Source organism: Passer domesticus, chromosome 5, assembly GCF_036417665.1.
Source record: "Passer domesticus isolate bPasDom1 chromosome 5, bPasDom1.hap1, whole genome shotgun sequence".
Taxonomy (NCBI): Eukaryota; Metazoa; Chordata; class Aves; order Passeriformes; family Passeridae; genus Passer; species Passer domesticus.
In genome coordinates, this window is record NC_087478.1 from 70921682 (window position 1) to 70936352 (window position 14671).

Here is a 14671-nt window from a genome sequence, read left to right on the forward strand (position 1 = left end):
CCTCACAGCTCTGGACTCAGAAAGATACATATTGAAGCCTTAGGAAGCAGCAGGGGCACAGAGGCACTGTTTAGCCCATCACAAAAGCAATCTGTAGAAAAATGATTTGCTGCCTGAGGCCATGTGATTCCCCCGCTCTGTAGCACATGGCTGCGCAACCTGTTCTGTGAGAGGTAGCAAAAGCACAACATCAAGGCTTCAGTAAATCACTAAGAAGAGTGTGGGGGAAAGAAAACTGAGTCAAGGCAGCAGAGAAGTGTCTTTTAGAGGTGCATGGTTCTGTCTAGTCTGTGTAAGTTAGGAGACAGAGGTGCCACCCCTGCTGGTGAAATAAACCCATTCCTGTGAAACGAGTCAGAGGCATTTTTAGAAGGTCACTTCAGAAATTTTCTTTCCATTATTAGTTTTGCTGGAGATTTTGATGCCAGAGAATTTGATCCAAAGACTAGAAAGGGTCTGGATGTGATCCTTTTTGAGATAGTCTCTCATCCTCTGAAATGAACATGATGCACAGCCAGATGTGATGACATTTGTAAAAATAACACTTTTCTTGCAGCTACCTGGCCGAGCAACCAGTTTTGATAGCCAGGGATCCTGTTCCTCACCCAAACCACCGCTTACACCCTAGGAGCCAGGATGGATCCATCATGCTCAGTGTCCAAAGCTCCCCCACAGCTCACATCTACATCAACAGAAGGTTTGGATTCTGCAGATGAACTGTATCCATATTTTTTTATCAAAATACATCTTTCCTATTCTAAGTCTTATACGACAATTTATAATAATTTGTTAAAGTGTGGATGAAGTTGACTTGAGTCAAATATAACCCTTCCTTCTGCAAATTCATTCACCTGTTTTATCTCTGGCATATATCCAGGGCAGTGGTTTGATGGGGCCTCTATCTTTTCAGAGGCAAAGAAACCAGAAAAAAAAAAGATCCCTTAAGTAATTCAAAACTACTGCGCCTTTTAACACCTAATTCTTTTGAGGTAGAGCAATTAGTCATATACAGCTCATGTAGTAAATTCCTTCTAAATTGCACTAAATCCTCTATGACTTTGCAAGATAGCACTTCAAACTGAATGTTGCATGAAAAAAAACAAAACACTGTTGTCATGTTTTGAGTATCTGGAAAATCAGTTCATTCCTTGGGCAGGGAGGAAGGGCTGATTTAAGAGCCAATGAGGCAGATCTACTGACTTCAATAGGTTTTAGTCAAGCCCTTCTGATACAGGTATGAGAACTGGATCTATGCAGTTATAAGCTTCCAGCACTGATGATGACAGCTGCATCTCAACACAAGTCAAACTGCAGAGGAGAGAATGCTCAGACGTAAAGGAATTGATTTAACGTGATTTATCTCTTCACAAAATTGACCAAATATTGCAGTTACCCACAACATTTCTGTGATTCTTGATTTAATGTGACAGACTTAGATTTCTTTGAAGTTATTTTGACTGAGTGCACAGCACACATGGAATTTGGTTTCTGGTTGCTGGCTGGATGCCTCTAGACACATATGCTAAATATGAATTTGAGATGTGTTTTCTGTCAGTCTATGGAGATACAAATTGAAATGTGACTATTTTACAAGCAAGTAAACTCATTTATTGGAATACACAGTGACAGCAAATGCAAAAATCTATTTGCTGTAGTCAGATACTTTAAAAAGCAGAAGAGAACTACTTATTATTTTGTGGATTTTTCTCCAAACACTGCAGTTTACCTCAATCAGATAAATCAGATAGTTACTTTCTTTTTTCCTTTTTTCTTTCCTTTCTTTCTGTGAAGAGTGTAGCACAGACAGCAGGATTGGGTCTGAGGTTTTGAAAGCTGGACTGTAATTAGAAAAAGTTAGGCACTTTTTGTATCTTTGCAATATATCTAAAGAAAACAGTGTTTTCCAAAACACTATTTTTACAGAAGTGTCATGCAGGAGAAAAACAACAAAAGAAGATTGATTTATGATAATGAAAGAAATTTTGAGAATTCATCTGGATATGAAGGGAAAAGGTCGTGTTGGCAAACTTCTAAAGAACCATTTTGGGTTGGTTTAGCCTGGCTGACACAAAATATGTACCCGAAGATCCAGTCCCTCCACGCCACCATGACTGATCTCTAAGACAGACAAAAATACCTTTAAGTGTCTTAAACTGCTCCAGAAAAGCTAGCAAGGCTGGTCTTAACATTACAGGTGTATCTAATTCAAAAAATGAGGCACTTTTATACCTTGCCTCCTGTGCCTATGAATGCAGCAAGCAAACAAATAAATATAAATGTCAGTCTTTACAGTCTTTACAAATAAGGGGAGGGAAAGAAAATAAAAGAAAGAAAAAAGGGAAAAAAGAAAAGGCTCCAGCCCAAGTTTCTGAATGCCTGTTTCAGGTTGCTCTTCATGGTCTCTAGGCAGAAATGGTTTCTCCCAGAGAGGATTGGTAATGCTGACACTGATCCTCCCTGCTTAAGATTGTATTTTCATCACCATAAATGCAGAGCAGCCTTGCAGAATTTCATTCCTCCTTTTGCTCTGGATGAGTAATTTTTTTAATAGGAGAACAAACTCTCCTCTGTGAGGTTTTTTCCCTCCCATCATTGTTATCCTAACAAAATTCTGTGGCTTAGATAATTTTCAACATGATTCTGCAAGGCTGATATCAAAACAGATATATGTGTGTATATATATATATGGAGATTGAAAAACTATTTTATGTATACATTTATCTTAATATAAATTATATCAACAGTGGCCTTTGTGGCCTAGAAAATACTTTTTGTAATGTGGTACTGTAACAGTCAATAGTTAATTAAATATTCTTTGCACTTTTTTGCACCTAATATCCAAAAAGCGAACAAATTCACGATCAAATGTAGCATTAGTGTTCAGCAATGAGCAACGTATTTTTACCTATTTTACTGTTCTCTGAGTATCCTGTGTGTTTCATCATAGGTAGCAAGGTATTTCAAGATTCATTTTCTTAAATTTTAATTGTTGTTAAATACCAAAGGCTCAGCTTGTGCCCCTTTGTTGTGTTATTTTTGGTATTGTTAATAACAATAGTGAATGACTTCTGTGTCTAAACCTGATTGATGGGTGCTCTACATCTAGAAGAAATCAGACTGCGAAATCATCTGGACATCTAGCTTCAAAAATGTTCCCTTAAGTATTTATCTTTATTCTCTTAGCAGTGATTAATAGAACTAGAGAAAAAGATTTATTTTTTTTCTTCATTGTTTCCTTAGCCATCTCAAAAGATAGGACATGTACTTAGCATAACCCATCCATTGGCTTTAAAGCCTGGTTCACGAGTTACTCTCAGTGACATCACAAAAGCACCAAGGAAGAGCTTAGCACAGTTTAAGTCAAGGAATATGTGCTCAATGCATATCTTTATTAAGGAATTCTAAATATTTAAATTTGGAAACTTGGAGCAGTTACAAGTTCTCTGCTCCCATCCTGATTTTTTTTTCTGCTTATCCACATTTCTCCCATATCTCATGTATTACCCTAATTTGGGAAAAACAAATGTGGCAAAAGGCTGGTTTAAAATATATTGTAGTACTTTTACAACAGTTAGAAAATCTTCCTTTCCTAAAGGCCTAAGCTATTTTACTTGAAGCTCTTTACTTTACAAAAGAATTGTATTTGCATGGCCTGATTTTTGGGTTTTTTTGTACTCTCACACTGCACAGGTGAGCACAAGTCCACAAAGATTGAAACCATGTTCTGCACTCCATGACCTCAGCTTTGGACCCCAACATTTTACAGTCCTGCTGACATGGCCCTTCCCCTCTCCCTCCCAGCAAGTAACCAGCTCTTTCCTCACCATCTTTTGTCTATGCTGGTCTTAGGGATATGAATATTGGTCAAAGTGGCCAGCAACTTCCCCTGCAAAATTTCTTCTTCAATAAATGCAATTCTTTGGACTACTTATGTTTAACAAAATTATACATTTTTCTTAAAGAATCACCACTACTTCCAATATTTTTGAAGAAAATGTTGAGCTACCAATAAATGTTTTCATTGGGTTGATTTTTTCAAGGGAAAAAGCATTTACCTAATTTATTTCTGTGGGTGCATTTTTGTAGCAATATTAAGAAAAACTTTAGTTAAAAGACTCATTTGATTCATCCTTTTCTCCTCTTTCTCAGCTTTTTAATTGGATTCAATGTAATTCCTTTAAAAATTTCTAACATCATGACGTACAACATATACATGATAGTCTAGTTACAAGATTATTTTGCTATCTCTTTTTTATAAATTTTTATATGTACTAACTTTATATTGTACTCCATTAATTTAACAGGCTTTTTACATCTGAAACAGTTTGTCTGTATTTTTGAGTGAGCAAACATTCAAAAGAAGGGTATTTCAGAACTCAGTAATAGAGTTCTTCTTCTGCTGGAAATGTAACATTTTTTAGAAATCCATAAATGTGCCTGCCAAATTTGAAAATCACCTTTTTTGAGCATGCAAAAACCTAGGTTTGCACATACAAGTACTTGCACTTGCTGGATGTACAATCACTATTATTTAGCACTCCTGTTACAACAGAACACTCACAGTTAATCAGAAAAATGTTTCAGTTCATGATAAACACTTGACAAACCTGTACTGTGTGACAGTTCCTTGACCTGACAAGTTCATATGACATTATTTCTACAAATGAAAGGCTTGAAAATTTGGTAGCTCCTAAAACATGATGTATATGTTAATCAGACAGTGAGGTGACTTTTGGACAAAGCTCATGTAATATCTGTTGGACCATCCAAAATATGGATAAAATATAGCATATATAGAAGAACTATTAATGCAGGTTTTGATGGGACATTTTCTCTCTCATTCACACCACAGCAGAGACTCAATTTAACTCAAGATTCACTTTCATTTAGGTTCTGAGTATTGCCAGTCTAAACTGAGCTCACTGAAAACAGCTAAATCATGGCACAGAGCAGACCCAGAGCTAAGAAATATGAAGATAAATGTGACAGTAGACACAAAGCTGTTCCATGCATCTGAAAATGCCCTGAAATTAAAACCTTCCTCCTGAAACTGATAATAACTCCAGGAGTTTTACCACTTCTCCTTTCTTTCTCTGCTGTAAAACAGGATAAAAGAACCACATTCCTGAAGAAGCATCAGCATTAAGCATAGGAGTTTACTGAGGTGCTGATCACAACCATTTGTCTTTTCCAAGGCAAATAATACCTTAACTTCTAAAAGTGTCTTTTGTTTACTTATCTAGATGAATAAATATCTCCTGCACAAGGCACTTTTCCTTAACCCTGGAAAATGGTAGGTTTTTAACAGCATGAAGGAAACCAGGAACCAGAAATCTAAGAGAAAGTGGTGAAGCTGCAGGTGGGATTTGAATTTCACAGGGCAATCTGGTCAGGAAAAATTGAACTAACACCTTCAATCTTGTGCTGAGTGCTAAGGGATGCTTGATGATAGCAGGTGCTCAGGGCTGTGATTTGATGTTTTATCTGATAGCACCTCTACAATGTTGCTGTTGCTGGGAAACCTCTTTACAGGCTCAGGGAGGAGAATGCCTCTGCTATTGCCAGGTGAAATTTTTTCCACCCAAGTGTAGACTGTGATTCTTGTGTTCCATGGGGCTCAGTCGCCTGGAAGGGCACAAAGCATGTTAAATTTGCAGAACAGGAAAAACAAATTTGGCTCTGTGCCATCATGGGGACTAGTCACTTTGTGGGTATTAAAGACAAGTGTTTGTGCCTTGCTGATCCAAGGGAGGACATTTCTTACAGCACTCTGTGGCTAAGCTGTGTGCTGAGCCATGTCGATGCTTTTGAAGATCCTCAGTACCAACATTGTCAAAATATAACCAATACATATAAATACAGGTTAAAAAGATTGCCAGAACACCAAAGCTCCCTCCTGTGGAAAAGGAATGATGACTCTGAAAAATAAATCAAGGCATCATGTTCTGGAAGCTGAATCTGCAGGGAGTCACAGAGCTTCTGTGATGAAAGTGGCACTGCTCTGTAATAATTTATGAATACAATATGTTGAGTTGACTATTGGTCCTGAACCAGGTGAGTTCAATAAATCTACTTTAGGGAAAAACAGGCAGAAAATGTTTGACAGGGGAGTGTCTCTCAGGAGCAAATGAGTTGTATAAAATGTTAATGTCCATCTTGGTGGCCTGGGAGAGTCTGCTGATGCTATAGCCAGCCTGAAAAATGCATCTCATCTAAAATGGAGAAATCCCAAGCAGGCATAAAGAAAAAGGCACAGGAAAGATCAAGAGATCCGATTCAGAGCAGAAAAATTTTATGTCTGAGCAGGCTGGGGATGCAAACTAATACTGTAGAGAAAATAGCCTTGGTTGCTCTCTCATGCGGGGGTGGGAAAGCTTGAGACAGGACAAATATGCATATAGACTGTTATTTTCAATTCCATTTATTTAAAATATTTAAGTTTGCATATTTAAGATTAAATATTTAAATACCATTCTATTTTTAATGAAGTGGAGTATTCACAGACTCTCTAAAAGAAAAGTTGCACATCCATTCAGACTGTCTGTATTGGCACAGTTAAGACAGACACAGTGTCCCAAAGCCCAGCAAAAATTAAAGAATTGTGAAATCCTACCTCTGCCCTGGAGAGGTGAAGTTGGGAAGCCTGACACAAAAAAAGAACTGAAAACAGACCAAGGAACAGATGAGGGCACAGTTATTGCATCACAGCTTCAGGGTTCACGAAGTCATTGATTAGAAAATAGTGCCAGAAACATGGTTTCATGGCAGCAACCTACCTTTTATACCATTTTCCTCTCTTTCAAAATACAAGCATATAAGTGTCTTTGAGAGATTGCTTTTAAACAGTTTGGGATATTTTCATACCTTATAAATTCAAGACTCTGAAGTAAACTAAATCTATCCATGCATCCATCCATGAGGAAAATAAAATAAAATTCAAACAAAAGCAAGGAGTAAAAACTTTCTGTACAATAAATAAAGCCCTAGAACATGCTTAAAATTGCTTTCCTGTGTAGAATAATGGTGTAGATTTAAGATGTAATATGCTGGGGCCTCTTAGTTTAGAAAGGAATGATGTGTTTCTGATTGTAAAGCAGTATTTTCCTGCAGGTATAGAATTCCTAGTTGCCTGGCCCTGTGTGATTTCAAGCATCAGAAATGTTAAAACAAATATTCATCAACATCACAGACAGGAATTTTAGGCACTTAAGATTAGCACTGAAAAAAAGGAATGTGGGGTTTTTGGGACACTTTCTAGGTTAATTTCAGGAGAAATTGTAGACTATTGGATGTTTTTGTGAAGCAGATACATTTCCATAAAAGTAGTCTGAAAGAGGAGAGAGAAAAAAGGTCAAGTTTCTTTTTTCAATGTGCTATGAGTTGAGACTGATAATAGGATCAGAAGGGAAGAGGACTGAACAAGATATTTAAAATCTCTTATGACATCTGATCCATAGCAGGAGACAAGAGAGGAGGGGAAAAGCCTATAGAGTATGAAGAGAACCCTCTGGAAAATTAAAAAAGCAAACAGACAAACAAGCAAACAAACAAAAATCCCAAAAAGCAAAAAACCTGTTAAAAGGCAAAGTGGAAAATATAAAAAGGGGTTGAATAGTCTTTTCAATAGAGAAAAATATATGTGTAACAAATATTCCAAATAGAAAGGGATTTTTGACATGATTCCCCTGCCTTTGTATGGCCATTTGCAAGCTCGTGAGGGTAGTTGCAGCCAATTTCAGAACCTGAGTCTGTTCTTAAAATACAAACAACCTTCTGCCCCACAGATCTTGCTCTCAGAGGGTTCACAGTGCAAAGAGCACTGGTAGTTGCTCATGACATGTCCTATTTCCCTGGCCTTTTTATTGCAGGACAATTGAGGTAAAAAAAGGATATTTCCCACATGTGCTCAGACACATTCCTCTCTGGATGCTGTAATGGCCTCCTATTTATTTGCACCTGACATAGGTTGGAAGATCTCCAACAGGTGAAAAGAAGATTTTTAAATAATGTCGCCTCTTCACCTTATCAAAGGTCCTGACAAAGAGTGCTTGAATAACCAATAGGAAACAGCTCTGGAAATGCTGCTGTGGTACACAAGGTACTGGTTTTGTTCTCAAGTTAAGCCTCAGCTAATACCACGAAACGGTGAACAAGTCATTGGGCTGCTGCAGGTGCTAATTCTCTGATGACTCAAAAAATATGAAGTCAAAATTACAGTGTATTTCTCCCCTAATATCCCACAGGTCTTTGTGTATGAATAGAGTCCTGGAACTGAGGTTTCAGCCAAATTCCATCTCCTCCTGTTCTTCCAATTCATGGAGGTTCAGCAGAAAAATGAATTCTTATTCCTTTGTCACATAGTAGCGGGTGTACTGTGAATGCTTCACCCTGGGAGTGGCTGCCTCTTATTAAAAATCTGAGTGATCAACAGAGGACCATTACTTCCCTCACCACGGTTTTCTGAGGCTTAATTGTGTAATAATAGTTATGAGGGAAATGACTGCATAGCTGAACAAGACAGAGAATTGCCAGCTGTAATTATTTTTGTCAAATGGGTATGTGTAGATGGGTGTGTCTTTCTTCTTCATGTAAATGGAGATTTGGCTACTGCAGAAAATGAAAAAGGAGATTTTAGGGACTCTCCAAAGAGCATATCACACTCCTACATCTATTCCTTTCAAGCCTCATGTATTATAAGTGTTTAATTATCTTAATTATCCTTATAGCACAAGAACCTGATTAATTTATTTAAACCTACAACCTTTTCAGTTCTTAATCTACAAAGGCAACTTTGGGCTATGGAATCAGAGTCACTAATGAGAAAGTATAGCTTTATCTTAGCCAGCAGCCGAAATCTGCACAGCTGGACCTTTTCTGTGTTCCTCTAAAAGGGAGCCTGGCACTATTGCACTTTAGCTACTTGCCAGTAGCAGACAAACAATTGTAGGTCATAGCCAGGTTTCAGAGAAATTCTGAGGATTAACCCCTCAAATCCTGGCTCTTATTCTGCCTGCCCTCCAGGCACAGGGCAGTCTATGAAGTCAAAGACCAGTTCTACCCAAAGAGGGCTTGATGAGTAATCTGTGCTGAGAAAAGAGATTTCATTCAAATTATGCCAACATAGCTTTTAAATTTTTCTTTCCTTTTTTTTTTCAATGTACTGTTGTTAAAAATTGACTTTTTTCTCAAGACAGAACATTCTAATTTAATCTCTAGCAGGGCAAAAAATGGTATAAAAGTACCAATCTACTCATGCACTGAAAATAATACTGATGCAAAAAAAAAAAAAAAATAAAAAAAGCCTTTCAGCAAAAAATATCTGTGGCAGCAAAATATAAAGATGCTGGCAAAAAGGCATTTTCCTTTATATGTAACTTTTTCTGACTAGAATTAGAGTATTCCACCTCCCTTTTTGGGCTATCTCAAGAAAAAAATAAAACGGTAAAAAAATCTAATGTAGTTTTAATAGTTATTGGAATAATACAGCACAATAAAAATTACTCAATTCAGCCTCTTAAGGTGTAAGTATTAACAACACACATTAATTTATATATGCATTTATATTTGCATTCCTAAAAAATCTAGTTATCACCCTATTCCAAATATACAAGAATTCTAGCATGCTTTCAAAAGGAGCTTTTGGGCTAATCACTTGCTACTTTATGGGCCAATAGTTCTTGTATTGATTAAAACAAAAATATTTTCCTAATATCATGACAATATACCATTAAATGTATCCAGCAAAGTCATTCTGTAGGCCTTTTTAATATGTCATTTCCTCTGAAAGCACTCTGAACTTGGCCAGCCCAGCACTGAAATCCAGCAGGACCATTGCTGTTGATTTCAGTGCCCCCTGCATCAGGTTACATGTGAGGATGTGTCATAGCATCTTAGGAAATGAGCCCAGTCTCAAGGCAAACAGAATTATTTCCCTTACATCCACCATGGATTTTTGTCACTTTCTGACAGCTCAGACTCTATTAGAAATCTTCAGCGCATCTCTTTGGTATGAGCTACTATTGCAATTGCTGATTTTACTAATACTGGTAGGAAAGATGAGCCTCAGCTGCCTGACTTCATAAATAAAAATGTCTGGTGTATGTAGTCAGACATGGAGGTGATGTGTTTTTACAGATTTTTCCTTTTTAATGGTCGCCACAAAATGGTTTAATGGTTTCCACAAAATGCCATTTTGTTCTGTAGCTCAGAGGGTGTGTGTATAGACTAAAACTTTGATATGGAATTTTTAGATAGTCCTGTTGCACATCAGATATAAAGCACTTCTTTTGAATCTATATTTCTATGGAAAAAATGTTGAACAAAGTTTAATTTTGTTAAATAACTAGAAAACTATTTCTCAGTAGAAGGAAAAAGCCTAGATATATACTTAGTATTGGTCCTTGTTTCTTTTTCTTCCACGTGTAGGCCTAAATTCTTTCTATGCTTCTCTACTTAGGTTTCTGTAGGATATGTTAGACTTAAATGCACATGTCTAAGTATGGGATATGGATCGTTTTATATCCTAGAAGTTGGCAAACTGGCATCCTGATTTGGAGAGGCACTTCTGACTTGTGCTTTCTCCACTTTCTGGGGGAGATCACGAGGGTGCTTGTTCAGAAAACCATGTGGAATAGTGTGTTAACTCTGACCTGTTAACCTCAGCTCCCTCCATGGCAGTACAGCCCTGCTGGCTGGGATGGGAGCAGGCAAAGCCGGATGGCATCTCCTCCTTGCCCTGCTCTGCCCAGCACCCACCACCTCGGGCAGCAGGACTGCAGCACCAGCTCCTCTGAACCATCCAGGCGCTCCTCCAACCACGAGGGGAGTCCCAAAAAGCTTCTCCTTCCTTTCCATGAGCTTGTAGTCCATGCTGCATTCGAGCTGACTTCAGTGCACTCCTTGTGAGAACTGAAGCAGGGGGAGGGAACAGAAATCAGCCACATCTTTGCTTCAGCACAGAGCATCCTGTTTTCCTGCTAGATGCTTGTTTGTGGGGAAGGCATTCTCCAGAGTGTGTGCTTCAAAAGGTAGGAAGTTAAAATGGAGTTCCTGGCCACAGGAAGTATTGACAGCTAAAAAACCCCACTTAGTATTTAAACACTTAATATCTGATCTCTTAAACGAAAGCACCCAACACAATGTCTGTCAGGATTTGCTGTGACAGTGAGGGCTCAGGATTAGGCCCTAAATGGCCCAAACTCTAACAGAACTCCTACCTTTAAAATAATCTTTATTATTAGATCAGAAATGTTGCCAAGTCTATGTAGCTTACAAAGAACTGCAGAGTTCTAAGATTTTGTCTCTTCTTGCTATGTGGTGTTGGCTGACCAAGGTCTATTATTAAATACCTGACTGTTTTAGTACCCTTTATTCAGTGTTCATGATGTGACTTTTTAAATGAAGTCTGTGATTTGATACCTAGACATTGTTCAAGTCAATATCCTTGGCTTCTGCGTTATAGAGACAAGAAAACAAAACTTTTTGAACTTGTGTTACTGGCTTTTTGTATGCGCTAAATGGCCATTTGTGAAACTTGACAACATAAATTGTACTACTGATAGTAAATGGGTTTTTTGCACTAGCCTTTGAGAGCTGTAACACATTTCAGTATTTTTACAATGTATTCTCTAGAAAGTGTGAATCTATTTGTCAGTTCTGAAAAAAAATATGTAACAATGAAACCTCAAAAATGTTATGAAGTGTACAGTTTGTGATAATTTTATATTTAAAAAAACAAGAAAAATCAAAGAGTTCATTTGAAATAATTTTATTCTAATTGTTTCATATGTATTTTGAACAAGAAATAAAGTGATTAAAATTATTCACTTTTTTCTATCATTCTTACAAAAGAACACTTTTCAAATGTCTATAAAGATCTGTGGATTACAATGCCCCCAAGCTGAGCAGCCCTGTATGTATCCAAGGTCTTTTCTTTTCATGAATCTGTTACTCTAAAATTCTACACCTTGAAGAAGCAAAGGCTACTTTTGCCACCAGATTTGCAAGGTTCAAGAGAGAATGCCCTTGAGTGAAAACAATTAAATCAAGCGGCTCCATTATTAGTTTGTGTAATTCTTTCCACATTTTCTTCCATTTTCTGCTATGATATTGTTTACTGTAATCTTCAACGTCATTAGACCATGTTTTAAATAATGGATTAACTATTCAATTTAATATTTTTAAAGTATTTAAGAATATTGAACAATCTCACTAAAGAGTCACAAGCCTAATTTCCACCTTCCTTGTTTCTAGATGCACAATCAGATCAAACAGACAAGAAGATTACCACCATTAAACGGAAAAGAATGGCCAGATTTGAATAGGATTTATATTTAAGCTGAATTTGTGTTAATGACAGCACCTTATGAAGCAATGATGATGCAGGGTAGACAGGCTCAAGCATGGCAGATTTTTGCTGGCACTTACAAGGACTGTTTAAATAGGAAAATGAAGCTGAAAATGTTCACTATCAGCTGGATGTGATCTATTTCCATTCTACCAGATGTTTAAGTTCCATATTACAAACACTGGGGGGGAAAGCAGCATACAAGCAATTGACCTTTGGCAGAGATAAGTAATTCTCCTGAATAGAAATTAGATATATATATGTGAGCTTCCCAACCTGTTTGTTATCTCTAATGGCTGAACTTTAATTTATCCCAAGTCAAGTTTTTGCTAAGATATTAAATACAATTCTGTTCTCTGTTTTAATTCAAAAACTTGGTCCACATCTGTGATTAAAAGATTCTGTTTCCATTGGAAAACTGCTTGTCTTTCTCTAGCAAGGGTAAGTCATTCCAGTTTGCCACTGTCTTTAATCTTAATATTCTCTCTCTCACCTATAAAATGCTGATTTTCATTAGAGTGATGGGCTCTGAGGGTTATGAATATTATAGTTTATTTTGACAACTTGTCTGTGGTTCTCATAGAAGCAACACAGTCATATTTAAGATTTCATTGCAGTCTGTGAAATATAATTTCTGCATGAAGTCCTAATCCTTTTGCTTCAGTCACTCCTGAATATATCTTCATTTCTTATAATAATGAAATTTATTAGCCCACAGAGAAGCTGAGCAATGTGCTGCTTAAAATGGTGCAAGAACCAGAAGAAAGCAGATTTGTCAGGAAGAGAGGAGAAGAAAGAAAGGCAAACAAAGCCCAGTAAAAAATATATATGATAAAATCTTGCAAATTATTGAGTATTCTTGCACACATAGAAGCGCACTATCTCTCAGTCACTGCACAAGATATACCACAACTTTAAAAGTGATGCAGAGAAAATCAGGGATCAGAAGTGAATCCAGATCTCCCATCTTCTAGACCACAAAACTCCCATTCCTCTGCTTGGATTTGTACTTTGCATGGAATATGTGAGTCGCCCAAAGGAAAAGCTGTGATGCAGAGGAGGCAACAAATGATTTAAAAATATATGTGCAGTAACCTCTTATCCTGCTAAAACACATTGGTTCAGATAAAGAGACAGAAATATGATTTTCACACAATATTGTTTATTGTGTCATTCTGACAGTTGAATAAATGCCCTCCTGCTGCTACTGCTGTAGATAACAAAACCTGTTTTTCAACTCAGAAGACAGACACACATATTTTCAGAACAAAAGGTCCTGAATGAACTCCCTCTCTGTGCTGCGTGGATGCAGCTCCATTGATCGCAATGCAGGTTACAGTAATACAAAAAGTTTTAAAAGTTTTAAGTCTGTGGCATAATAAAGACAGAAACCTTTATCACTTGTCACATTCTGAATAGTGGCATTTTGGGAGCTGTGCAAGTGCTCTGATTTGCACATGCATTGATTTTGCTTAACATACCCACCCTGCTTAAATTGATCCATTGCCCTCCCCCTTGGAATTTCAAAATGCAGCAATCAGCCTAAACTCTTCTGCTGAAGTGAGGAGCATACTCACTCACACTCAGGTGCTTTTTTTGCCTTCTCCAGAATATATTTTTTACGTCCTAAGCCTTCAAAAAATAGCAATTCTCTTTGTGTCTGTGTTATACATGGGATCATGGAGAGCATTTCTAGTTAAGGTTACCAGCCACAGTTTCCCCTTTTAATTTCTTTCATAGATTTTCTGCATAAATACTCTTTGCTCTAGTGCTGTTTCCCAAGAAAAATGGTCAATACGATTGCCTTGCTCCAAAGAGTGAGACTGACAAGAGTTTGTTTGGTTTCTCAGCTCTAACATAATTTCAAGCCCAGAGCAATTGAGGATCAAAATTTGAGTGACTGCAGAGGACTTTCTGTGAGGTTTTCTGTTATGATGTGCTCACTGACTTTCAGGAACCAAGTCAATATCTGAGACTTTACGTATTAAATGCTATATGTGATGTTATATAAATATAAAATATTTGTAAAGTCCTAACAATAGTGGGATTATGCTGACATGTTTTATGCCGAATTGATAGTGTTTCATTCATTGAATATTAATTTTGTCAGTATTACAAAGAAAAGTATTCCAAAAAAATATTGAAATACAATAATGGTTTTGTACATGATTATAGATGCAACTAACAGAACAGAACTTACATTTGGGAATTCTTTAGTTTTTAGCTCTTTATTTCTGAGGTCTGAGCCCATTAATTCCACAAAAAAACTGCTTAATAAGTTTCTCTGGCCTTTAGCCTTGATCTTTAGAATGTGTTTGCTAAATC

The 14671-nt window shown here is 37.1% G+C and overlaps 1 protein-coding gene across 2 annotated transcripts in view; it reads left to right on the plus strand.

Annotated features, from left to right (window-relative positions):
- Positions 1-11821, plus strand: part of SYT10 (synaptotagmin 10) — a 44416-nt gene extending 32595 nt beyond the window's left edge. Inside the window, exons 7-8 of one of the 2 annotated variants that reach the window (XR_010362663.1) lie at positions 557-719; positions 5298-11821. Coding sequence is in view for 1 of the 2 variants with exons in the window: in XM_064420918.1 (XP_064276988.1) it covers positions 557-628 (72 nt within the window). In the remaining variant the exon portion in view is untranslated. Of the gene's footprint in view, positions 1-556 lie in introns of both variants that reach the window. The other variant, XM_064420918.1, reaches the window with a different exon arrangement.
- Positions 11822-14671: the final 2850 nt, after the last annotated feature.